The sequence below is a fragment of the Rhinoderma darwinii genome, chromosome 7 (assembly GCF_050947455.1).
Source record: "Rhinoderma darwinii isolate aRhiDar2 chromosome 7, aRhiDar2.hap1, whole genome shotgun sequence".
Classification (NCBI taxonomy): domain Eukaryota; kingdom Metazoa; phylum Chordata; class Amphibia; order Anura; family Rhinodermatidae; genus Rhinoderma; species Rhinoderma darwinii.
This window is the reverse complement of record NC_134693.1, coordinates 17,946,998-17,973,827: the sequence shown is the minus strand read 5'-3', so window position 1 is coordinate 17,973,827 and position 26,830 is coordinate 17,946,998. Positions and strand designations below refer to the sequence as shown.

The 26,830-nt window shown below is 42.9% G+C and overlaps 1 protein-coding gene and 1 non-coding gene across 2 annotated transcripts in view; one reads left to right on the top strand and one right to left on the bottom strand.

Annotated features, from left to right (window-relative positions):
- GIPC2 (GIPC PDZ domain containing family member 2) overlaps positions 1-26,466 on the bottom strand; it is a 58,829-nt gene extending 32,363 nt beyond the window's left edge. Inside the window, exons 1-2 of the mRNA XM_075832887.1 lie at positions 25,965-26,466; positions 4,601-4,786 (exon numbers count right to left, since the gene is read on the bottom strand). Of these exons, the coding sequence (XP_075689002.1) occupies positions 4,601-4,786; positions 25,965-26,255 (477 nt within the window). The 5' untranslated portion in view covers positions 26,256-26,466. The remainder of the gene's footprint in view (positions 1-4,600; positions 4,787-25,964) is intronic.
- On the top strand, positions 6,219-6,300 carry TRNAS-UGA (transfer RNA serine (anticodon UGA)). Its single transcript has one exon. It is a non-coding gene; the product is annotated as a tRNA-Ser (tRNA).
- Positions 26,467-26,830: the final 364 nt, after the last annotated feature.

The window sequence follows — 26,830 nt, the reverse complement described above, 5'->3', positions numbered from 1 at the left end:
CGGACCTTTATGGATGTAGCGATACCAATTTTGTTTTTTTGTTGTTTTTTTTTTTTTACATAACTTTTTTAACTTTTAATTATTATTTTTTTTTTAAATTCACTACTAAAAACTATATTTAACTGTTTCTTACACAATCTATTAGTCCCCCTAGGGGACTTGAACCAGCAACATGGTCATTTTTCTCTGTTAAGCCACAGGCAGGGCTTAACAGAAGCAGAGTGAAGGCAGACCTGGGGAACTTCATTCAGTTCCTGGGCTGCCATGACAACTCGATCACGTTCTGGGGCCGCCAATGAGCTGTCGGAGGGGGGCGCCCCCTCTCTAATGCAAAATATTTTTCAAAGGTGTACATAGCCTTTAAGCTTCCTTTTTGGCTGCAGATCTGTATGTAATCTACAGCAGAATCACCAACAGGACTTAATTACGGATTTCTTCTTCCCCATTGAATTCAATACGGAAAATCTGCAACAAATCCATGCACTTTCCACAGCAGAAATTGTCGTGCTGCGGACTTAAAAATCTGCATTTTTGCTGTAATGGCAGGAAGGAGGTGAAGGGAAAGTGAGCCCTAATCTACCCACCGCCCTGTCCCTGCCTACTTGCAACGACCCGCCCTAGGCGACGGGGTACAACTGGGCGACGGTCCCTACGCTGTCTAAGTGCACGGGAGAACAAACAGGGAACACTCAAGGGAAGGGGCAGTAACCCACAGAACGCCGTGAGGAAACGGAGCAGTGAACGAATAGTCAGGACCAGGATGAAGTGGAGTATACCAATGTGAGCACGGAGAAGGAAGCAAGCCAGGGGCAAAGCGAAGCAGGTAAAGCGGAACTGCAGCAAGGCAGAAGCACGGCAGAAGCAGGCTGGAGCAAGCAGCAGTGGGGCCAGGAATCCAGAAGAATTACAAGCACTGAGGAAGAGAACACGGCAGGTAATAAAGGACAGGGGGCGGAGCTAACTCCGACTGACCAGGCCGCGATAGGCTCTCCCACTCCTGAGCCTGCCACCCTGGTTGGTGGGAGACGGTGTCAGTCTAACAGGTCTGGCCTCAGGTGTGGATTGATTAATCCCAGGAGTATACCTAGACGTAGTACCTGGCAGATCCCTAAGATTTGCCCGGAAATTTTCCTGCAGCGTGTGGATGAGATTTGTTTAAATCTTATCGGCTTCGCTACTACTCTATTCCGCTACGGATTTTCCTTCTGCAAATGTGGATGGGAACCACATTCAAGGACTGTAAGAATAAACACAGAAGCCAAGTTTATGCAAATACCTACAAAGTTATAAGGTCGCACAGAACAGAGAATCACTTTTTTTGTCCATATAATTAGTGGGAATTCCTCTGGCCGCACCAGTCCTGTATTTATAGACTGTGAATCAGCGCCGCGCTCTAAAAATACCCCCAGAGTGTTACTGTAACAGCGAGAGAGAGGCCTGAACAGATTATAAACTGTATATCTGACAATCTCCGGAGCGTTTCACGTCACTTCTCTATATGGAATACCCACACCTCTATCTAACGCGTGAAGCTGCTGCCCAATCCTAATCCTCTTCTTTTTAATATGTTTATTAATGACCTTGTAGAGGGTTTACAGAATATAATGTCAGTATTTGAGGATGATACTAAACTCTGTAAAGTAATCAACACAGAGGAGGATAATGTAATGTTACAGAGGGATTTGGTGAAGCTGGAGGATTGGGCAGAGCAATAGCAAATTAAGTTTAATGTGGATAAATGTAAGGTTACAATTTTACAATTATGCATTAAATGGTAAAACACTGAGTAAAATTGTTACTTAAAGAGGCTCTGTCACCACATTATAAGTGCCCTATCTCCTACATAAGGAGATTGGCGCTGTAATGTAGGTGACAGTAATGCTTTTAATTTTAAAAAACGATCTTTTTTCACAACGTTAGGAGCGATTTTGGTTTATGCTAATGAGCTTTCTTAATGCCCAAGTGGGCGTACTTTTACTTTCGACCAAGTGGGCGTTGTACAGAGGAGTGCATGACGCTGACCAATCGGCATCATGCACTCCTCTCCATTCATTTACACTGCACTAGCGATATAGATATATCACTATGTGCAGCCTCATACACAAACACTAACATTACTACAGTGTCCTGATAATGAATACACATGACCATCCAGCCTGGACGTCATGTGTACTCAGAATCCTGACACTTCTGAATCTTTTCTGTGAGATTCCAGCAACGGATACGAAATCTCGCGATATTACGAGGTAAACGATCTCCTTATGTGGTGACAGAGTCTCTTTAAAAAGATTTGGGGATATTGGTGTACAGTAAAGTTAACTTTAGCAACCTGTGCTAGGCGGCTGCTGCCAAGGCAAATAAAATCATGGGATGCATCAAAAGCGGCATGACCAGAACATAGTTTTGCCTCTATACAAATCACTAGTCAGATCACAAATGGAATATTATCTATAATTTTGGGCACCTGTGTATAAGAAGGACATGGCTGAACTAGATAGAACGGGTGCAAAGGATGGCCACCAAGGTAACTAAGACAATGTGTGAATTGTAGTAAGGAAGCTGTGATCTGATTGGTCGGGTTTTCCTTTGCGCCACTTTTTATTACTCCCCCGACATGTTTTTCTGGTGAACAATGTTTGCCGTCTGCGTGGCAGCTTCACATGTCTACAGCTGTGAAAAATTGTATTACAACCTCATTAATAAACCAAAGATGCACTAACAGGGTCTTATGAAAGAGAAATCCCCCATGACAAAGGAATCCCGGGACTGTCTGTCCACACGGGAATCTCAGCCCTGATTTCCTATTTACCTCTCATGACAGATCAGTCAGAATGTGCGGAGGTGTGTGTTACCAGGCCTATCTGCACGCCGGTATCCATGACCTCGCCGCTCGCCCCTATCACCGCAAAAGATAGCTTTCAGAAATATTATACCACTTGTAGAGACATGTCAGCTCTCCCACTTTTACTAGTCATCCTATTTTTAGCCTCCCTCTAGCTTCTACCCAGTTCCCGGGGAGGAAAGCTAAAAATAGGACACAGCATAAAATAAAAAAATGGCCTGTATACTTACCCTCCTCGCTCCTGACTCTTGTTCAGCTGCGGCGCGCACATCGTCCTGATACTGGATTGCGTTAAGACCAAGTGCAGCGGTGCCCAAAGCGGAATAGGAGCCAGGATCAAGGAGGATAAGTATATAGTCTGGTCTGGGGTCTGAATACTTTTGAATTTTCTTTTTATCTGATGTGAAATTATTATAGGGGGTCTGAGGTCTGAATATATTTAGGGGTCTGGTCTGGTATCTAATATTATAGGGGGTCTAAATATTTTTAGGGGGTCTGGGATCTCTGATATTAAAGGGGCTGTCTCACAAAAATATATGCCATAGGATATGCCTTAAATGTCTGATAGATGCGGGTCCCACCTTTGGTACCTACACCGTTCTTAAAAACTTATTAATCTATCTATCTATCTATCTATCTATCTATCTATCTCTTCATATCTATCTATCTATCTATCTATCTATCTATCTATCTATCTATCTATCTATCTATCTCATATCTATCTATCTATCTATCTCATATCTATCTCATATCTATCTATCTATCTATCTACCTACCTATCTATCTCATATCTATCTATCTATCTCATATCTATCTATCTACCTATCTCATATCTATCTTTATCTGTCTATATTTATCTGACTATCTATCTATCTACTGTATCTATCTGTCTATCATCTATATTTTTATCTATTTATGTATCCTCGATGACACTTCCACTTCCGATTTCATTCACTAGCATTGTAGCATGTATTAGTAGATGGGTTTCTCTGGTTTGACTAATAGCCTGGGTCATGTATCAAGGCTCTATAAAAGGTCGGACATTGATTACAGGGTAGTCACCTATAGGCGACTCTAGAGAGACAGGTAATATCCTCCTGAAGAAAACTGATTTTGCATATTAGTAAATATACTAGCAGCCGACAATAGCCAATATCCATTTTATTACATTTACTCAGGTCAAAAAGCAATTGACGTACATAATATTGCATAATACAAAGGTAATGCCCCATTATTATCTAATAAACCTTATCTCATACACCAACTACGCCCATAGTTACTACATCGAAGGTAAAGTACGCGGAAAAGGGAACTGATGTGAGATTTCCATATATATTTTCTGGCAATAAACCAATATGTATTTACTATCTAAAGCTATTTACCACATGTGCTTCCTGGCCATTCATCTATCCTGCTCCATTAAAGTATCCTTCAGCCAAAAATACATCCCATACAATTATCGGCCTCAAGGCTAAAGCATCACCAGCTTTAGTCTGCATAGTTTTTTTACTTGATAGCTCAACAGTTTGTGCTCCAGAGCTGCTCTTCCAACTTTCCCCGGGGACAGGAATTTGCAAATATAGTCAGCCATTTTTAAATTATGGAGCTGTCTTCTGGTCACCTGGTCATTCCCATAGTCCTGCCCATGTCTTATATGCTAGAAATGCCAACTCCTTCCTCTAAGGGTTTCCTTTTATTTCAATGTAGAGAGCTTTCACATCCTGGGAGAAATAGCCAAAAAAATGCCAAGACATTTACCTTTATAAAAGCAATCCCTGCTCCGTTGTCCGTAATGGTCAGCCCCAAAGCATCATCTGACTTCAATACATCAACTTCTTTCTTTGAGCCTTTTATGTGGGCAAAGATGAAGTCCTCAAGGCCGATCTGCCCTCCTAGGAGTTTATCCATGTCGATTTTATGGGTATTCAAACTGCAAAATAGGATCTGCCGGAAGAAAATAATTAAATACATTTTATAATGTAATGAATAATTCATGCAATAAATTGTATAACTCAATACAACCACATTAAGTTTAGACTTCTAGAAGACCAATTGGTGTGATATCTGTTGTGTTCTCTGAGAGCAGTGATTTCCAGCATTGCCGCTTACATGGGTCAACAGTACAGATACGAGGGCCAAGAACAAGGCAGGTACATTACTGTGATATGACCAAACACCGGGTCCGACTGGTAATCTGGTAGACTAATCCGACACTACGTTAAGTTCTGTCACAGTGAATCCTCCGATAGATCCTTGGGTTGGCCAAGGCTTTGAAGCAATACCAAAAAGTTTAGTAATCAAAGCTAGTAGCCAAATGAAACCCAGTGTGACATACCGGGTGTGCCACCTGTGCGGCCATAGATGAACCTGCTGGCGAAGGGACCCACAGCAAACTTCAGGGTAACGTACATTTACATGAATCATTTTCTGGCCGTGCGTTTTTTACAGGTGAAACGTAAAATAAAACTGTTTCACCTGTAAAAACTGTGTGGCCAAAAACCGGGTAAAACCCATATACATTTTTTGAGTGTGCCGCCCTTACACTAGCCATGCGGTAGTGTCTGAATGGATAAGCTGATGTATTCAAAAGTCATTGGTGTTTCCTTGCACGTGTTCAAGTCCTGTTAATAATGACTCTGCTGTGGTCTTTTTAAGTCACAAAACGTATAGATTGGGTGAAGATCATTTGTTTTTGTTTTTTAATTTTCTCAATCAATTAAAAGGAAATAAATTAGCGCCGTCATTTCATATCACTTTAAAACTTGGTAGTGTCTTATTAATGTAGCAGCTGAATGTAGATCTTACACATAAGTAAAGGTTCTCCTCTACAGTTCCAGGATAACCCTCATGGGCCATCTAAAACAAAAAAAACTAACAAAAAAAAAACTCCCACGATGACAGATGTCAGGGGAAGTAGGATCAGACATGTTGAAGGATCGGGCTAGTTCAAGGATCAGGCATGTTGAAGGATCGGTCTAGTTCAAGGATCAGGCATGTTGAAGGATCGGTCTAGTTCAAGGATCGGTCTAGTTCAAGGATCAGGCATGTTGAAGGATCACGCTAGTTCAAGGATCAGGCCTAGGAGATCTGGCAGCGGCTTATTCTCTTGCCCCATTGGATATACATGAACGCTTGGCAGAGCGTACATGTGTATGGGGGAGTTGGGAGGAGAAGCTTTTTGGCTGAACACTATCTAAAGTGTGTGGGCAGCTCTACACAGGGACTGTCATTTATCTTCATGAATTTCCTTTGGTTTCAAACTTGAAAAACCTGTATGTGAAGGGTAAAAACAAACATGAACTGTATTGTTCTACTATGCCTGTAGGGCCAGTGTCTTACCGACAAAGAGTACAGAGACTACACCTTATAACCATGTGTAGTTGTGGCCGAGTGGTTAAGGCGATGGACTTGAAATCCATTGGGGTTTCCCCGCGCAGGTTCAAATCCTGCCAACTACGTTACAACTTTTTTGTGTTGGATGCCCCAGGACAGATGTTTAGAGGTTATTATAATAGGAACTCAACCTTTGCTCTTCCCAGGACGCAATAGTCTAAATAAAATCAAAATCTCCTCTAAAATAACCATGTCCCGAAAACACAACTTTTACTATTTATCTGTTAAAAACACCAAGGGATAAAAATAAAAATATAAATACAATGACTGAAAGAAAGGGCAGGATATTATATTTCTTATAAGCCATGTTGTCAAGTAATAAATGGCAGAATACAGTTTTTATGTATCTTCAATATCTCTAATCTTCCCTCTTCAAATGACTAACCCTAAAGCCAAAAATTAGGGGTGCAGTCCTAAAAATGTTGCCCCTATGTTAAAACCTCACCCTCGCTAAAAGTCCCTTGAGTTCACCCTAAACTCTCTACAAGTCTAGAGAATAATGTATTAACTGGTTTGTGCGTTTATGTTCTTTCGTGTAATGGTTAGTGGCCTAGGCTTTGTCCATAATTTATGTTCAACTCCTTGGACGGGCTTCAGGAGTAACATATAACAAAATGCAGAATCTCATTTTCCACCGAGCATACTCTCCAAAATGTCTGATACTAAATATCTCCATCCTTACACCCTAATCATGTACTTGTGGATGAGTGGTTAAAAGGGTTGTCTCATGAAGATAACTGTCCATATGCGCTATTGGGGCATTTGGATGTCATAGAGAGTGGACTCCCCTCTATGAGCCAGAACGGCAAGTCACTTTGTAAGAGCAGCTCTTGCTCTGGCAGACTCGAGCCATCCATGTATTACTTTCATCTGAATGGCTGCCATGTAATGCTAGACTTCCTCTGCAGTGACAAGGCCGACCGCGGCTTTCCCCGGCAAAGTCAGACGTTGACGATGTTACCAGGAGCCGGAACCGCAGCGATCAGCTGATCATCACAGCAGCTCCGTTATGAAAGGGGAGGTCTCTGCTATCGGCTAAAGCCCTGGATCTAACTGAGAAGACTATGAAGGAAATCGAACCAAGACATTTCCAGGACTCTAACCTTCGGATGGGTGATATATTTGAATCACATTTGGCAATTGTATTGCATTTGTTTTCTGTCAATCGACATTGATATGATATAAAGCACAATTATCTACTTTTTGACATTTCTGTCTGAACTAGTGCTCATTTCGTTATACGTGAAGTCTCTGATGAGACCACCTATTTTACCGGATGAAACCACCTATTTTACCGGATGGTCTTGAAATCCATTGGGGTTTCTCCACACAGGTTTAAAGCCACCCGACTAGGACTCTGTGGCTTTCGGAAGTCATAAGGCTCTTAGGTTGGTAGAATAACATTTGCTTGTCTGTAAGATTCCTTCTCGATCAAGGAAAAATTAGCTTCCCTATAACTTTACAGCACGACTAAGATTGCCATTTAACTTTGTCACAGAAATTATATTAACCAAACGTGCAATAAATGTTCACAAAGTTTCCGTACTCTGTAGGTAAAAAACTGTAGGTACTTGATGGTGCTTCATACGGAGACGTATCATGGAGATGTTCTCTTCTAGAAGCAAGCTCCATAATATGGCATCTGTTGGATTCACATGGAATACAGTACGCCTCAGTATGAAATAGGAGGTATATAGAAGTACAGTAGGGTCCCAGAGAAGTATATAGGTGCCAGATAACGGATCTGTACAGCTCAGAGGGTGTATGGAGCCATAATACGCTCATGTGCATGAATCCTAAGCTGGACATAGGTACAAGATAATTCTGAAATACAAACATCGACATTTGAATATCTCAACCATAGCACTAATGGTCCAGTGCCCCCATGTTTTTTTAGATTTCCCAATCAATGGTGATTTTCTGATCTCCGCATGTAATGACTTTCTGCAATGTGTTTAGAGGGTTAATGCTTTCGGTAAGTAAAGGTTTATTATTCTCACCGTGCTTGTCTGATGTAGCAGAACCTTCTTTGTCTGATGCCTTTTCACTCCATGGAAATCTTATCATTGCCAAGGAACAAATAAAACAAAAACTTATGACTCACAGAACTCCGGCAGGTGAAATCTCAAGTCATCAAACAGGAATCTGTGTAATCCGCTCAGAACCGGAGATACAGTTTATGGGATTTCTCTGGACTCCGGCCATTCGGCTGGATGTAGATAAGTGATAGCTTTCAACCAAGACCCAGACTCATAAACAAGTCCATTTATCATGGTCGAAAGAAGGAGAAGGTGGGATAAGCGGCTGCTGGACACCTCATGCCACTAATTTCGATGGGAAATAAAGGACACCAAACTATTGTATCCATGTAGCCCCACCACAGAAAAATTCAGGGCAACCTCAGGCTTCCCCTATAATCCTCCCTTCTGTGTGTTCTGATTCCTCCTTCTCTCCATCTGGCAATGACTTGCTATATCAGTCACCATATTGTCTATACATATAATGGACACATCAGTTGTGGTCACCAGTAGTTATTCTTGACCTGCCTATGATACAGGGCAGGGAACCCGGTTATTCATTGCATGAGCTGGGAGGACAGGTTAGGCTCTGTTTACATCACATTAGAGCCCTAAGTTTGGCGTATGTTTCGGACAAGTTCCCGGGGCTTGCGCCAAATACTCCAATAGGCCATCATTCACCCGACGTATGCCAAAACGGTGTCATTTTGGTATATGCTGGGACAGTATGCTTTGGCGTACCTTGTTTTTTCCTGTAGACTTTTCTAAAAAACCCTCCTCCAAATTCTTTATACTTCTTATATCTTTTCCTGTTAATCTTCACCAATCTTAGGTCCTTGAACAGATATTTCATTGTTTTTTGTCATAAAATGTCCCTCTTCTTCACACTAGTACTCTCAAGTCACCCTACACTGTAATATATGTACCTGTTCTGGGTTTGTGAAATGCAATAAAAATATTTAGTTACCAAAGAGGTTGTATGAGATTAGGAAAAAGGGTCTGTTTTTCTTACAGAAACAGCGACCATCTTGCTCATGGGCTGTATGTGGTATTGCAGCTTCATATGAATGGGACTGAACTGCAATACCAAATACAGCCAATCACCAAGTGTGGCGCTATGTCTAGAAAAAGTGTACATTTTTTTGTAATTTCTTGCAACCCCTTCAAAGAGCAACTTCAATCACAATTCATACCAAAAGACATTTCCACTTAGTAGATCAGCACAATTTTTTAAATATTAAGAACAATTAGAAATTATGGTGGAAAATGTATGCTATATAGGGGAAGGAAATTGATGTCTAAACCCGGCACCAATTATACTATATTCCCATTAGATTGTGATAGGTTTAATGCAGGGGCATAACCTGAAGATCTCAGTCCCCAGTGCTAATCTGTAATAGGGCCCCCCACCTACCATGTACAATTATAGTACTGGTGTCTTCTTATGGGGTAGTGGGGTCTTGGGCCCCCTTAGGAACATGGGTGCAACTGCACCCTGTGCCCCTGTTTCCATGTAGAAATATAATTTAGGTGGAAATTCCCTTTGCACACGTTATATAGAGGTTTATCGGATCTGCCTCGGTTTATTAGTCTTGTAATTATATATGGGTGTCAGCGGTGTTGTAACCACCTCCATTTCATGTACGGGAAGTAAATAGTTTTATGATTCGTCTTCTAAGGTGTTTTTTTGTTTCACAACTAGATGCAATTCACAACCCAAACTACAACAAAACCTGACTGACTGCCAGTATCAGCCCTTTTTTACTCCAATCTGTATTTTATCCAAACGTCTGAAGTGTGAAGGGATTAACACTACTCAACAGAGGATCATGATATATGTAAATTACCCCCTGTACTGTCAGTGGGGTGTTTCTTTTTATGGAGAGGGCAGGGGGGCGTGATACTTAGCGCTCTGACACTGTCCAATCAGCTAGGGACAGTGTCTGAGCGGCTTGTGCTGTGTGATCTATCTCGCGAGATCACACAGTCTTTCCCTCACTGTCTGACAAGAGCTGGAGAGAGGAGGAGAGCGTGCGCGCACAGCTCCACGCCGCCGCCATGGAACAGAAGAGAAGAAGAATTCACATTCATAACCTTCTTCTCCTCTTCTGTTCCGTGGCGCGCACGCTCTCCTCCTCTCTCCAGCTCTTGTCAAACAGTGATGACAAGACTGTGTGATCTCGCGAGATAGATCACAAAGCACAAGCCGCTCAGACGCTGTCCGTAGCTGATTGGACATGAAAAGAAAACGCCCCACTGACAGGGTACAGGGGGTAATTTACATATCGGGCGCTAAATATAACGACACCGATATCTCAAAAACAGAGGAGGCTAGACAGGTAGTTTAAAGTGCCCCAGGGTTTGTCAGCAGTGCCTGTAGCATGGTGCACTCAGCTGCACATGTATGGGCTAGTGAAAGGTTCTCTTTAACACCATGTCGCTTTTAGGTTCAAAACTCTGTGCTGATTAAAGAGTACCTATCATCACATTCACCCTATATATTTTATTTCAGAAAACGTTATTCCCCAGTAAAAAAATCTTTTCCAAATATAACTTACTGAACAAAAAAATACTTTACCTGTGACACAAACATCATGCCAATGATCTGACTTACCGCAGGAGTCAGGTCCAAACTTCCGGGCAAGGGGCTCCGTTATCAGCATAAGGCGTCAGAGCTTTACGATCTCTTACATTTCTTATTATATTTTTACATTGGTTGGAGCTCCATTTTCTGATACAGAGCTCCAAATTCCCTGCATAGACATAGAGTTAAATGTTAAAATTGTGGCATCCTGCAGTCACCACTTGGGGGAGCTGAGGAGCTTACTGCATACTAATCACCTAAGCTCCCCCTAGTGGTGACTGCAGGCAGCCAGGAGCTTATCATGTAACTCTATGCCTATGCAGGGAATTTGCAGCCCTGAATCAGATAAATGGCGCTTCGGCCAGTGTAAAGATTTTCGTGTACTTTCTGTCAGTCATCTTATTGACAAAGACTAACCAAACGTCTTGATTTTCACCGGATTGTCCAGTGAAGTGAAGCCCAAAGGGGGTGTGGCTTATACTAATATGCCTCAAAGTGGGTCTTTTTGTGTGTTTTTGTGGACGGGGGTTAATAACAGGGGTTAATAATGGAGGTTCAAATGTTCGGAGGTATGAAAACAGTCAGCCCCTCCTTAGAAAAAACATGACTGATAACAGGGAACAATAGATTGCCTCAAACTGCACAGCAAATGGTCATAAAATAAACGTTAGGTCTGGTGTTTTACGATAAGTAACGTTTAAGGTTTACTTTGGTTTGTCCGTGTTATGCTGATATTTTCGTCTTCTTGTGAAACTTAGTCTACAATTTAAAGGGGAGTGCCGCACCAGATGACCAATTTTCTGCAGTTCTCCCTGGTATTTTGTAAAGGTCTGTGTTATGCAATCCAAAGAAAAAGCAAAACTCTGTTTGTAACCATAATAACATCAGTCAATATTCACATAGTATTAGTATGTATCATTCCTGCAGCCGGCTTGTCTGTGCACGCTGATAATAAAGCTACTTGTAACTTTCTCCCGTACATTCAGATTTGAATTTGGAAACAAAGACAACAAATTGAACAAATTCTTGGGAACGGATTAGTCCTCTAGGCAAGTTGGGATGGGGAAGAGAGCAGGCATTTACTCTTCATTGATCGCGGCTGATACCAGTAAATTGTCACTATTGTAGTAAATGCACCAGGCAATTGCATAAACAATAATTCCTAATATATATCTAGTAAAGAGTATATAATATATTACTTGTAATGGTAGACAGAAAAAACCTACAGAAAAAATATAATGGAAACACAAAATACACTATTATAACTTTGATTATTTTTCTCAATCATCTGCTTCTGGTCTTGTAAAATTCCAAATTATATTGCAGTTCTGCGCTGGAAACAAATGCCGGATTATCAGATGTCGGATTAAAGGAATTTCACTGTACAATGCTCCTGGGCCTTAACACAAATCTGTAACAGGGCCCCACCTATCATGTGCCATGTATAATACTGGAAGAGCAAGGGCCAACCTTTGCAAGTACTATCTGCAGAGGGTCCCAATAGGAGAAGCACCCACCCTTAGGCCGGATTCAGACGAGCGTGTGCGTTTTGCACGCGCAAAAAACGTGGCGTTTTGCGCGCGCCAAAGGCACTTGACAGCTCCGTGTGTCATCACCATATGATGCGTGGCTGCGTGCTTTTCGCGCAGCCGCCATCATTATGACACTCCGTTTGGATGTTTGTAAACAGAAAAAAGCACGTGGTGCTTTTCTGTTTTCATTCATACTTTTCACTGCTGTTGCACGAATCACGCGCGTCCCACGGAATGGGATACGCACAAAGAACGGATATGTCGTGAGTTTTACGCAGCGGACTCACGCTGCGTAAAAATCACGGAACTGTCTGCACGGCCCCATAGACTAATATAGGTCCGTGCGACACGCGTGAAAATCACGCGCGTTGCACGGACGTATATCACGTTTGTCTGGATAAGCCCTAAGAGAAAGTGGTAACTTGAAGCTCCTGGGCCTTGAGGCAGGTCTGTAACTGAGATCCCTAACTATCATGTGTTTAATATAATACTGGTGTCCTCTTATCTAGCAGAGAGGTCATTGATCCCCCTATGGCACCAGACTGCAACCTCTGCACCCCTTCTAGTATACCCCCCTCTGTGTCTGAATGGCGGATCTGGCACGTCCATGCATTATAAGGATGGCCTTTCATTTGAATGGCCGCCATGTAATGCTACATTTCCCCTGCAGCGGCCACAACTTCTCATATGTCCTAATAGGACGCAGAAAATGTATTGTCCAAAAAGGACATCAGGTCCAAGACTCTTTTTAGGTTTGATCTACCACAAAGGGAATTTTGTTTTCATCCCTCCTCCCCCCCCCCCCCCCTTCCACCTTACTCTAGTATGAGGAAGAGATCAGATTTCATTACAAAGCAGAAGCTCCTTAGGAAGACATGGAGGTAAACTTTATAGTAGCACAACCTGGACAACGCAACAATCTTCTACAAAAAGATCCTTCCTTGGAGCAACTCTAAAGGCTATGTACACCTTTGAAAACTTTTTAGGGTTTTTATAATTAAAAAAAATGTCTATCAGTGTGTTTGGTGCAACCTTGTAATTACATTTTATTAAAAAATATTTTTACTTTTTGAGATACAGCCGCTTTGTATCCTGTATACAGAGCAGCTGTATCCTGTGCTGAAACCTTAATTCGTCAGGTCAGCGGCACTGACGGGTTCAATGTCAGCGAGTCCTGTGTGTCTCGAGCTGTTACCGATCACATCTAAGTTCATAACTAAGATGTGATCGATAACAGGTGGATCGACCCGCTGTCAGTGAACCCTTCAGTCCCGCGGACCTGACGGATTCAGGTCTCAGCGCTAGATACAGCAGCTCTGTATACAGGATACAAAGCAGCTGTATCTGAAAAATAATTTGTAATAAAAAGTAATTAGAAAGTTGCACTGAACAAACTGATACACATTGTTATTAAACATAAAAATAAAAAGGTTTTCAAAGGTGTCTATAGCCTTTAATATGAATATTTGAAAACTGCATAACTAACAATTCCCTACTGCAATGCACTGGGAGAATAAACAGCTGGGTTGCTAGTAATATGCCAGGGGGCATTGTGCCAGTATTGCATTGATTAAAAATAAGTTTTCAAAAAGGTTGTCTATATAGCATGTGTCCACCTTCATACCATGTCTTCGTTTACATATAGAATTAATGTCCACCTTGCAAATACATTGCATTACTTATACTGTACTGATCCTGAGTAAGGCTGGCCATAAACATCAGATGTACGTCGGCTGAACCCGCTGATTTCACTATGTAATGTGTATGGTGGCGTCCCGACTCAGATGTTGTGGGAGAGAAGGGTCGGGTATGTTGAATTTCAACATGCCCAATCATTTTCTTTTTGGAGTCTGGCAGGGGCTCTCTCATTTCTCCCTGTTGAAAACACATGCACGCCTGGCCGAGCTGAGCATGTGTATGGGGGAATCAGGAGGAATAGCTGTCGGCTGAACGCTCAGCTATCTCAAGTGTATGGTCAGCTTTACAGTCTGTATTACAGTCCAAAACTGCATTCACAATTCTGCAGGCTTCAGAGCTGAGATCTCCCAGAATCCCTTGCGGACTGAATGTCTACACAAAGTTTGCTTTGATCATTTGTATTCTGGGAAGGGTTGTAATTACACCAGGCACTGTACAGTAATTTGATGTAGGATAAACTAATTGTCCCACTGAATTATAGAAGCTCAGTTAAGCTGTTAGAGTACTATCTGACGACAAGCTTATCAACTGTTTCCAACGACAACCAGCAGAATTGTGAATGCAGCTCTGGAGTATAATATCGGCTTTTACTCACGAGCAGTACATTATAAGTAGAGTGATTTAACGTTTTTTGTAGACCATATATATGGTGTAAAATGGAGCTCAATGATGGACAAACCCTTTAAATATAAACATTCCCGGCTGGTGTATCATGTGTACAATCTAGCTCAATAATAAACAGGCTTTTAGAAATATTATGGCTTCTTAAAGTCAATCATTTCCAAAATGTCCCCTCTGCTTCCATGTTGCCTGTTAAAACCTAACTATTAGGCTATGTTCACACAGAGTATTTTGGGGGAGGAATATCTGCCTCAAAATTCAGTTTGGAACTTTGAGGCAGATATTCCTCTCCCTGCACGCCGATTTTCGCGGCAATTATCGCGCCGTTTTTCGCCCGCGGCCATTGAGCGCCGCGGGCATAAAACAGCGAGAAATACGCTTTCTCCTGCCTCCCATTGAAGTCAATGGGAGGTCAGAGGCGGAAGCGCCCGAAGATAGGGCATGTCGCTTATTTTTCCCGCGAGGCAGTTTTACTGCTCGCGGGAAAAAGACGCCGACGCCTCCCATTGAAATCAATGGGAGGCGTTCTCGGGCCGTTTTTGCCGAGTTTTGCGACGCGGTTTCCGCGTCAAAAAACTCGGCAAAATACCCCGTGTGAACATAGCCTTAATATGTTAATAATATGGTTTCTTTTCCTTAATCTGAGCTTCAGGAATTTTGCTGTAACAAAAATTTTGCAGGGCCATATATTCTGGCCAATAAAGCCTCCATAGGGAGATGACGTGTCCATTCCCATTCTATGACCTCTGAACTAAAGCAACCCAGAGGAATCCAGTTCCCAGCAAGAAAACTTACACCATCCACCATACTATTGAGGGAAGATTGAGAGATACCAGGACGTCTTGCTGAATTAAGCATAAGCAGATGTAATTCTGTAGGACACGTAAAAAGCAATACAAGAACCAGCACGTCATATAAAACAAACATTGAAGAAATTATCTAAGGCTTCGTTCACATCTGCGCCGGGATTCCGTTCATGGGTTCCGTCAGACCTTTCCGTCAGGGGAACCCATGAACGGAAACCATAGCTTTCCATTTGCATTACCATTGATTTCAGTGGTAATGTTTCCGTTGCTAATGGTATCCGTTTGTCTCCGTTCTGTAAGGTTTCCATTTTTTGGCGGAATCAATAGCGCAGTCAACTAAGATATTGCATCCGTCAACACGACGGAACCCTTAAACAATGGTGACAAACGGAAACCATTTGCACCAGATCCGTCACCATTGAAATCAATGGTGATGCAAACGGAAACCTGTGGTTTCCATTTGTTTCAGTCAGGGTTTCGTTCATGGGTTTTACTGACGGAAATCTCAGACGGAATCCATGAACGGAGCCCCGACGCAGATGTGAACGAAGCCTAAGTCAGACTCATTGGGGACAGGGAATGCTGTGGAATATACACTATACAAAATATAAGAAATAAATAATTATTTTCCTTCAAACAGACCCTACAAAAACGCTCCGTATATCTTAGCTTCTGAATCCCTGTGAGTCCAGGAGGACCCCAAACAGCTCCCATTATCAGGGAAATGAACTGGGGTTCAGTGTAGTCAAACCTGGATTTTTTGGTTCTGGGTGGAGTTATACTTAAATGGTTTCCTACTTATACACCCCACCAAATAGCTCAGTTTACCAACCGACTTGTGCTCAGCAAACGATCTACAACTCTCATCTTCCCTTATTACATGTCCCGTCTGCAAGACTTCTCTCGTGCTGCACCCTTTATGTGGAAACATGCACTGCCCTGGACAATTCTACTTCCTCCTAAACACAGGCTGACCTGATCACAGATATCTCCCCTATCCTCCAGTATTATTTTTATATCTCAGCTTCCGCGGCCGCTATGTGCGGGATGTGAAGGAATGGTCTATGAGGGTTCTCTGCTGTCAAAGTTTTTGGGCATCATTGGCAGAAGAGGGTCCTAGGTTGAAATTGGACCATGGGCATTATTTTCATGGAGTTTGTATGTTTTCCCTGTGTCTGTGTGGGTTTCCTCCAGGGATTACAGTTTCCCTCCGCATACTAAAAGCAAACAAAAACATAATGTGTGTATTTGACATAGGGGAAATTAGATTTTGAGCCCATTGGGGACAGGGACTGATGTGAATGACGACAATCTATGTACAGGGCTGCAGAATATGTTGGCGATGATAAGCAATAAGAAATAAATAAGATGTCGTACTATGTTAGTTGTGTCCTTTATGGCTGAGTATAGAGGTTTTATCTGGTAATATTACATGTTATTACTTGTAGCTCATACGGAGCATGAAGGGAAATAGCCAGAGAGATTTACAGTGATCTGCGGACGCCGACATCCCGCAAAGGGTCTTTATTCCGGCTGTCACTCACATCCAGCGTTCTGCCATTTATTTATTCATTGCTTTACAACAAGTTAACACCCGGAAACGTTCTCTATTTTTATTGGGATTTAAAGTTAATTTTAACAATCCGCCATAAAAAAAGGAATAAGGCGCAGAACACTCATAAAAAGCAGCATAAAATAAATGTGTCCATCTCCTAGGCATAAACAGTGCAACACCCCACTATAGAACTGTCATGTTTCCCCAGTGACGAATTATCCTATTACGAAGCAGAAGACCGAGTTCTAAGAAATGTATCCAGAAACCTAAACATGGAGGAAAGTAGAACACACACCTACAGACCATGTCCGCCTTTACAATTCATTGTGTATTGCTCCAATGCATCTAAAATTCAAAAATAAAGACATTTTGTAAATAGTCTCAATTAAAAATATCTTATCGTTTTGTGTATACAGCTCCTATGCTGACCTATGTGTTTCCATGGTTACAGACTACAAACAAACCCTGGGCAGTCTGATCTTGCAGTCATACTCCCATCTTTCCCTTACATTTTGCTAACTTACAAATAGAAGTGTGTATGACTGCAGGAGCAGACTATACAGGGTTTCTTTGTAGTCTGTAACCATGGAGACACATAGGTCTGCATAGGAGATTTATACACAAAACGGTAGGATATTTTTAATCAAGTCTATTTGCAAAGTTGCGTAAATATTGTATTTATTGTATTTGTTTTCATTGGAGCAATACAATGATTGTGAGGATGGACATAGACTGTAAGAATATATTGGGGGATTGCGTTTTAGAAGTTTCCTCGTTTTTTATATTATGAATATATTGCTTCTGCTGGTCACTGGAGTGGTTAGAAATAGAGCAAGGTAGTTGATAGAGTTTGATATTCCCTACATTAAGGACTTGTTCACATGGGGTGTATTCGACGCGTTTTTGTCATGTTTTACGCGCCGAAAAACGTGTAAAAAACGCTTGTTTAAAAACGCATAGTGTAAGAAAAGAAGCGTCATGTCAATTCTTGTCACATAAAACACGCCGAAAACGCGTAAAAAAACGCCTGTACTCTAAAAAGTGTTTTTGCCGCGTTTACACGTCGGGTTTTTTAAGCGCCGTGTAAACAAGGCCTAACCCCAAGAATTCTTCCGCAATCTTCACGTTTGAAGGGTAACAGGCAACATGGCCACCATTAGGCTATGTTCACACATGGCAATTTGTTGCAGATTTTGAAGCCTGTAATATAGGAATGGCAGAAGAGGATTATTATATTCATAGCAATGATAAATCCACTATTCTAATTTTATACCAGACACCAAACTATTCTGACGTCATTAATTTACAGGTTAATCAAGAAGATCTGCATAAATTATCAACTACTTCTATCCGTGTACTGAAGGTTTACGAATCTTATTCATAAATGGGATCCGCGATTCTTGCCAGAGTAATTAACGTAATCTATGTTCTCTGTGTTAATTAGGACAGTGCATTTATTTTAAGGTCACGTGAAACACACGGCACATCCTCCATGCACTGCCAAACCGGCTCCGTCAGTGTAAAGAAATATTCTTCCCTAGAAGCAATGCTTCCTTATACTTCCGTACATACGGCATCCAATAGAGCATGCCACTTTTTTTTTCATGTCGGAATCCTACAGAAAACAAAAACCCTCTGTATGAAATCAGTCGAAGGCTCATGCACCTCTAGGACAGTCCTATTAGGCTGTGTTGCTGCAGAATTTCAGCAACGGAATTCTGTGCGGAAATTCCGCAGCATTTACAGTAGCAGCAAAGTGGATGAGATTTAGAAAATTACATGCCCACGTTGCGGGGAAAAAACCGCAGCGTAAACGTTAATAAATTCACCTGCGAGGCGGAATTTAAATCCGCAGCATGTGAATTTATGCTGCGTTTTTGTTTATTTTCTGTTGCGAGTTTTCCCCATTGAATTCACTGTGGATGCAAAACCCGCAACGGAAAGCTAAGTGTTGCGAATCTGCCGCAAAAATCACCACTCAGAAAAAACAAATATCATACTTACCCAGAAGTCCCTTCTTCTTCCTGCAGTCCGACCTCCTGCGATGACGTTGCATCCCATGTGACCGCTGCAGCCAATCACAGGTTGCAGCGTCACATGGCCTGCAACGTCATCTCGGGAGGCCGGACTACGTGCAGAGAAGAGGGAGAGGGTAAGTATGAATGGCTTTTTTTTCCTTCACAGCGCTGCTTTGCGAAACAGAAATTTCGTTCGTGGGAAATAACGCTACGTGGGAACCCGACCTAAATCCACAGGTAAAACCGCTTTGGAAAAAACGCAGAGTTTTCGCAGCAATATGCTCAGCAAAAACGCACTATTTGGTGATTGATTTTTTTTTTGATTCAGCTACAGATTTTCTGTTGCAGAAAATCCGCCGCGTATCCTGCGTGTAGGAACATTAATCCACAAAGGTTGGATTTGCTACGGATAATTTTTGCAGCAATCCACAGAAATCATCTGATTTCTTAAGAAGCAAAAAAAAGTCATATATATAAAATCCACACTTGGAGAATTTGCTGCGGATCCGCAAATAAAATCCACAGCAAAATCCGCAACTCTAGAATATGATTATGGATTTTAACTTCCCTATTGAAATCCATGGGGAAAATCTGCAACATATGCGTGCTCACTCCGTCATATGTGTTTTAAATGTTTATATTAGTTCATATTATAACAGTTCATGGAGCATTGACCATAGAAAAAATAAATACCCAAACTTCCCAATAGAACCACAAAGGTCAAGTTGGACGGCCACAGGATTTTCCTGGGTCCCTTATAGTCAAATGTTTAGACATTATATAAATGGACGGTCACGTTAAAATACAGGCCCATTCATTTTACATACGGTCAAACAGAACCCAAATACGTAAAATGAGTTGAGCAAAATTCAGCCAATTTACTAAAAAAATAATTGAAAAATAAAGTTCTTATATACTGACCATTGGAATTCATTTTCTGTCCCGCCGCCTGTATTCTTCAGACACAACGTCACTGCAGTCTGGTCAGCACGCTTTTTTTTTTCCAGGTTCCCAACCATCTGAATCCCTGAAAACCCCTTTAGGGCATGCCCAGACGTGGCGTATTTCTTCCGCAACTGTCCGCATCAATGCCGCACAGAATCTGCGTTGCAGATTCTGTTGCGGATCTGCCCAAAATGGGCATTAAATTGATGTGGACTGGCCGTTGCGTATTGAGGTGAAAGTACTTCCCTTCTCTCTATCAGTGCAGGATAGAGAGAAGGGACAGCCCTTTCCCTAGTGAAAGTAAAAGAATTTCATACTTACCCGGCCGTTGTCTTGGTGACGCGTCCCTCTTTCGGCATCCAGCCCGACCTCCCTGGATGACGCGGCAGTCCATGTGACCGCTGCAGCCTGTGATTGGCCTGTCATTGGCTGCAGCCGTCACTTGGACTGAAACGTCATCCTGGGAAGCCGGACTGGAGTAAGAAGCAGGGAGTTCTCGGTAAGTATGAACTTCTATTTTTTTACAGGTTGATGTATATTGTGATCGGAAGTCACTGTCCAGGGTGCTGAAACAGTTACTGCCGATCACTTAACTCTTTCAGCACCCTGGACAGTGACTATTTACTGACGTCACCTAGCAACGCTCCCGTAATTACGGGTGCACACACGTAGTCACCCGTAATTATGGGTGCACACACGTAGTCACCCGTAATAACGGGGGCCCCATTGACTTCCTCAGTCTGGCTGTAGACCTAGAAATACATAGGTCCAGCCAGAATGAAGAAATGTCATGTTAGTAAAACCAATACGCTCCGCAGCACACATAACATCTACATAACATCTGCGGACTTCATTGCGGAATTTTGAATCTCCATTGAAGTCAATGGAGAAATTCCGCAATGAGTCCGCAACCAGTCCGCCACACGTCCGTAACAACCATTGTATGCTGCGGACACCAAATTCTGCACCGCAGCCTATGCTCCGCAGCGGAATTGTCCGCAACGTGCAAACGAACCCTACTATAAAGCTGTGGAAGGCAATGGAGAAACGGGTCCGCTGCGGATTTCCGCTGCGGACTGTCCGCAGCAGAATTCCAGAGCAATTCCGCCACGTCTGGCCATGCCCTTAATGTAATTTTCAAATGCACAGCCTTGCCCATCCAGATTTTATGTCAACTGCCCTGGCTGGGGTCATTTATAGCAATACTAGTCCTACTACTGCCCTGTTGGTGGTCCTGACATAAAGTAAAGATGGGCTTATATAGTCAATGTAATAGGTTGCACATGTCAAGTGGAGCCAGGACCAGTGGTGTTGAAGGCGTCTGGCACCAGGTACACATGCCCAGGCTCTTCTGCCTAGTGCCCCAGGTGTCCACCATCACTAATTTTATCAGCATCCTCCCCTCTCTGCCCCACGTATCTTCAGCGTCTACCAACATTCCTGGTCAGGACTGTTCCTGCTATCCTAAACTGAATGGGTGATGGGAATAATTTGTGGCCATTAGTTGCCTCCATAGACCAGTTTAAGGCCCTTTTCCACAGGGTGATTATCGGGAAGACGATCTTTCATATAACGCTTGTTGCCGATAATTGCCCTGTGTAAACGGGAGCGATCAGCAGATCAACAAGAAAACGATCAATCATCTGCTGGTCGTATCGTTTTAAAAAAGTGAAATATTATCGTTGTCGGCAGCACATCTTGGTGTGTAAACAGGGAGACGCGCTGCCGACATGAAAATAATGTATAGGGAGGAGCGATCGGAGTAACGACCGCTCGTCCCCATCCATAGCTCCGTGTGACAGGAGCAAACGAGCGCCGATCAACGATGTCTCTTTGATCGTCGCTCGCTGCACCGGCCGCTTATCAGCCGGTGTAAAAGAGCGTTTAGAAGGTAGTCAAGGCTAGCCATCCGTAGTGCTCAGACGACACGCACATTCCTCTATGTTGATTTCATCAGAAAATAGTGACGCCATCTCTTTAATGTCCATTGTGACTAGAATTGCTCTTTAATCCCCTTCCAGTATTGGCTTTCATGCTGTCTTTCAGTGCTCGGTGTGAACCTGCAGAGAACAATGGTCCTTGAGTAGACTACAATGTCCTGTCACCTGGCATATGTTTTCAAACAGGTGACATTACATCTTGAACATCGAGTGCTACAAATAAAGCTTCTCGCCATTACTCACCTGCACTGTGTTAAAGGGACACTATCATTTTATTCATTTGCACATTGTGTGTTTGCTTAAAGTGGAATACCCCTTTAATGAAGATTAGTCTTTATATTATTCAAAGTTATACAATGTTCCACTATACTTTCTGTATCAATTTCTCACGTTTTTCAAGATCTCTGCTTGCTGTCGTACACTAGAAACCTTTGTTTGCTTCCAGTACAATCCAGCCCTGGTCATGTGATGGAAGCACAGGTGCATGGCTCGTTACAGTACAGTAATCAGAGTTGTGTCTTGTAACGAACCACGCACCTGTGTAATCATCACGTGACCAGGAACAATTTTTATCCACTGGAAGTAAACAATGAAGGTTCTATTGTATAACAGCCAGCAGAGATCTTGAAAACTATGAGGAATTGGTACAGAATGTATATTGGAAAATTAATAAGATTTATTTGCTGAACCGAAATACCACTTTAATATAACTTTTGAATAGTTTTTTTTCTCTTTTAAACCAGTTAAATATATGGATAACCAGTGACTTTCCTGCCCAAAACAAACTAAACAAAGACTTTATGAGAGTTACACGTCTTTCTGGTGATATGTTGTACTTTAATCCCCCTCCCCCACCTCACAGCTCCACCCTATCGCTTCGTATTCCTTCAGGTGCTAATACCAAGCTGCACCCTATCAGTGGAATTTATCATACACTCCCATATAATACCATAAAATACAAATACAAAGACTCCGGGTCTCACCGAACAGGAAAGTGTCCACCATAATCCCCAGACTGTTATTAGGGCTATTAATGCCTAAAGTCACAACAGGTTAAAGACGACCTGTACAATTCTGATTTCACTCAATGAGACTCATGTACAAAAAAGTGCTCTTTGTGCCCAGTGCGTGGTTAAGGGGAATAACTGGGGAGGCAGATGTGCCCCGGCCAGTTGATGCCTAAGGGGTTGTCAACAAGCCACTCTGCCTTGGCCGGGGTATTAAGATACAGGTCTAGGGCAGCGAACTAAAGGCCCTTTTACACTGGCCAATTATCGGGCAAACGAGCGTTCACAGAGCGCTCCTTCCCAATCATTGCCCTGTGTAATCAGGGCAACAATCAGCCGATCGTATAGTTTTAAATGCCGAAAATATTATTGTTGTCGCTGGACATCTCCCTGTGTAAACTGACAGATGAGCTGCCGACATGATAGAAATGTATGGAGACGAGCAATCGTGGTAGTAGACGCTCGTCCCCATACTAGCTCCTTGTGAAAGGACCAAACCAGCGCCGATCAACGATCTGTCTTGTTTTCACGGCCCAGGTCGGGCCGGGTAAAAGTACCATAAGTCTTTAAACCGGGTGAAGGAATACAAGCTGCAAATATCACCGGTGAATATACGTCCATGAGTCATCCTGTTTTCTTATGTTGTTATAGGGTTAGCCGGGTTTTTAAAATTGATGGCCTATACTTAGGACAGGCCGTCAATATAAAACCGGTGGGGGTCCAACTCTCGGCACCCTTGCTGGTTGCAGGGGCCACGGCGCTAGTACGTGCACCACAGCCTGTGCATTGTTTACATGGCTCTTCTTCCGGTTCGTACTTGCACCCTCCGTTACATTTGTAGTGGACGTGCAGGGTATTGCACCACTGTACCATTCAAGTGACGGTGTCCCCTTCAAACAGTGTATCGGCGGGGGTGCCAAGAGTCGGACCCCCACAAATCTTATATTGATGGTCCATCCTAAGGATAGGCCATCAATTTTAAAAACCCTGATAACCCCTTTAAGAATTCTCTTCGGCTTCTTATTTATTTTTTATTCTGGGAAAGAATTACAGCCCCCAAACGGGTTGTCATCTGGACCCGGCTCTTCCCAGAATCCTGAACAGAGAATCCAACTAGTTGTGCTATAATACAGGAGCAGTGGAAAAGTAAAGGTGGCCATATACATAAGACAGTAGGACCAGCCCGCCGATTTCAGAGGGGGCGGCCGACTTTGAATTGGAGTCTCTTGATTCTCCCCGATAGCAGATGTCGAGAGAAAGAAAGATAGGGCATGTTTGAGGTCTACATGTCCGATCCTTTGTTTCCGCAGGAAATAAGTCGCTACTAGAGGAGACTGGCAGCCTCTTTTTCCCCTCTCCCCATTGAAAAGACATGTACACGAGCCCAGCTGCGTGTGTATGGGGGAGGCGGAAGGAATAGCTGACGGCCAACCGCGATCTAAAGTTTATGGCCACCTTAAGATTTGCCTTTCAGGAGCGTGGGAAAGCTGTGCGATATTGTTCTCACCCAGCTTTCCCAAGAAACAGATACAACTAAGAAACAGCAGAATAAAATATTTAACAACTTGACAGAAGAGAACGGCTCAGGGATATATATTTATTCATATTTTTTATTTTAGGTGATAATTACAAATGTAACACAAATTGGTTGCTATGTTTTGAAACACGAGGTCCAGATGGGACACTAACGTCATCAGCAACTGTTATGGAAAAAATTAGAGAATTATACAAATTAACGGAAGTGATTGTTAACCACTTCAGCAACTTGGAATGTGAGCACTTTAGGGCTGTGTTCACATGCGGCAGATTTGCTGCCAACCCATACATACTGATTGGGGTGGTTTCTACAGCAGGCACATAGATTTCTAGTAGCCTATCAGATGAATGAGACAATTGCTGACATTTCTGCAACAAATCTTATTCCTTGTACAATGAAAAATTCAGTAAATTTCTAATATACACTCTATTTCAATTCCCTACAATTTTCAAGATCTCTACTTGCCGTCAGTGAATAGAAATTTTCATTGTTTACATCCAGGGGGCATCCAAGATAGAGCTATGATATATTTGATGAGCAGCAAACTATCAGGACGGGTTGGATGGAGACTTCACGGATGGAGATGAAATCCCTCCGAAATTGTACGGTGCTCCAAATTAAGCTACAATGGCACAGAAAAAAACCTCTGTATGGCTCTGGATGAGTACGTAGGCAAACAGAGGAACAGTAAGGCCCCATAGACTTATGTACAGTATATATGCAGCCGTAATACGGCAGTGTGGATGAACCACCTGGGTGTAGACAAAAATATTTCTATTCACTGTCAGCAAGTAGAGATCTTAAATGGCGAGAAATTGAAACAGAAATTGTAGTAGAAATCTGCATACATTTACATTGTACAATAATTAAGGACATCTTCACCCCAATGGCCTATCTTATAATGCCTGATCGGTGGTGGTCCGACTACTGAGCCTCCCACCGATCCCATGAACATGGACTACAGTGTGCAGTTTGTTCCCAAGATATAATTTGCAACACGTCCCCATTCACCAGAGACATTGCTTCACCCAGGGCAATGATTCAGTTCGCTGCCCCAGTGCTATATGTAAATATCCTGCCCCATGGCTTGTTGGCATCTTCTCTAGAACCCGGCACCCGATGCACTTGCCCCTCCATACCCCAGCATAGTCATTGATAACGAAGCAGCAATTAAACACCATGATCAATACAAACAATATTCAACGACAACTAATTAATACGTCTCAAGATCCTGGCGCTGTCCAGCCGGGCACCTAGTAACTATTGATGGGTCACTAATGATCGGTACATAGAAACTGGAAATGGGCAAGTAATTGGCAGTACGCTGACGGAGGAAGGGTGAGGCTTCTCAGTAATGTGACTCGCTCCTGACCTTTATACCAAGTTCTGCTGGAGTGACTACGTTAAATAGTACGGAGCAGGTTAACCGGTGACGGTCCCTAGTTCAGGACGGTACTTCTTATCTTACCTCTTCTGGGTTGATGTGGAAGGCTTCGGCAATCTTGGCGTACAATTCCTTGACATTGGTAAACCCCTCGATCCTGCCGGTGGGGCTGCCGTGTGCCAGCTGCGTGTGGAATATCAGTTTGGGGCGAAGGCTCACCGGGGGAGGCGGCAGACCGGCCGCACCGTTGGCATTCGCAGAGTCTTTTGCTGCGCTGCTCCCAGCTGTCCGGTTTTCCACCACCTCACTTTCCACTAACTTGGAGGAGACCTCCTTAGTCTTGTTTTTCTTCCTCCCTCTCAGTCCCAGAGGCATGTTGGTAGCGCAGGGATGGAGTGATGTGTTGGAATTAATTAAACCCCCTGGCTCCTGTTCCTAGTCCACCCCCTCCGCCGCCTCCTCGCTGTCACTCTTTCCACCTTGTCACTGAGTCAGTCTCTGTTCATGTTCACAGGTAAAACACTTCCTGCTTCACTGGGAATAAGAGAACTCCCTTGAAACTCTCCACCTCCTCCCCGTCGTCCTCCCCTCCCTAGTCCATACTGTGCCTCTCATCTGCTCCGCTCTGTGCATCCCCCTCCCCATTGTGCTGCTCTCTTCTCTTTACCCACTCCCCTCCCATCTGCTGCTTCATCTCTTGTCACTGTCACCTCCTTCCCATCATCTCTTATTTTCACTTATTCCCTGGATTGCCCTCAATCCGCCAGCTCATGTCTCTGCTGCAGAAGCGACGAAAACTCAGCTCTACTTTCTATTATTCAGCTCTGTAGCTACTTTGCCACTAAGGTGCCATATGAAATGCAAACCTGCAAACCAGGGGTAGGCAAACATTTTTGTATGGTGTGCCGATAAAACAAAAAAATCAATGCAATACTCAGCGTGTCATGCAA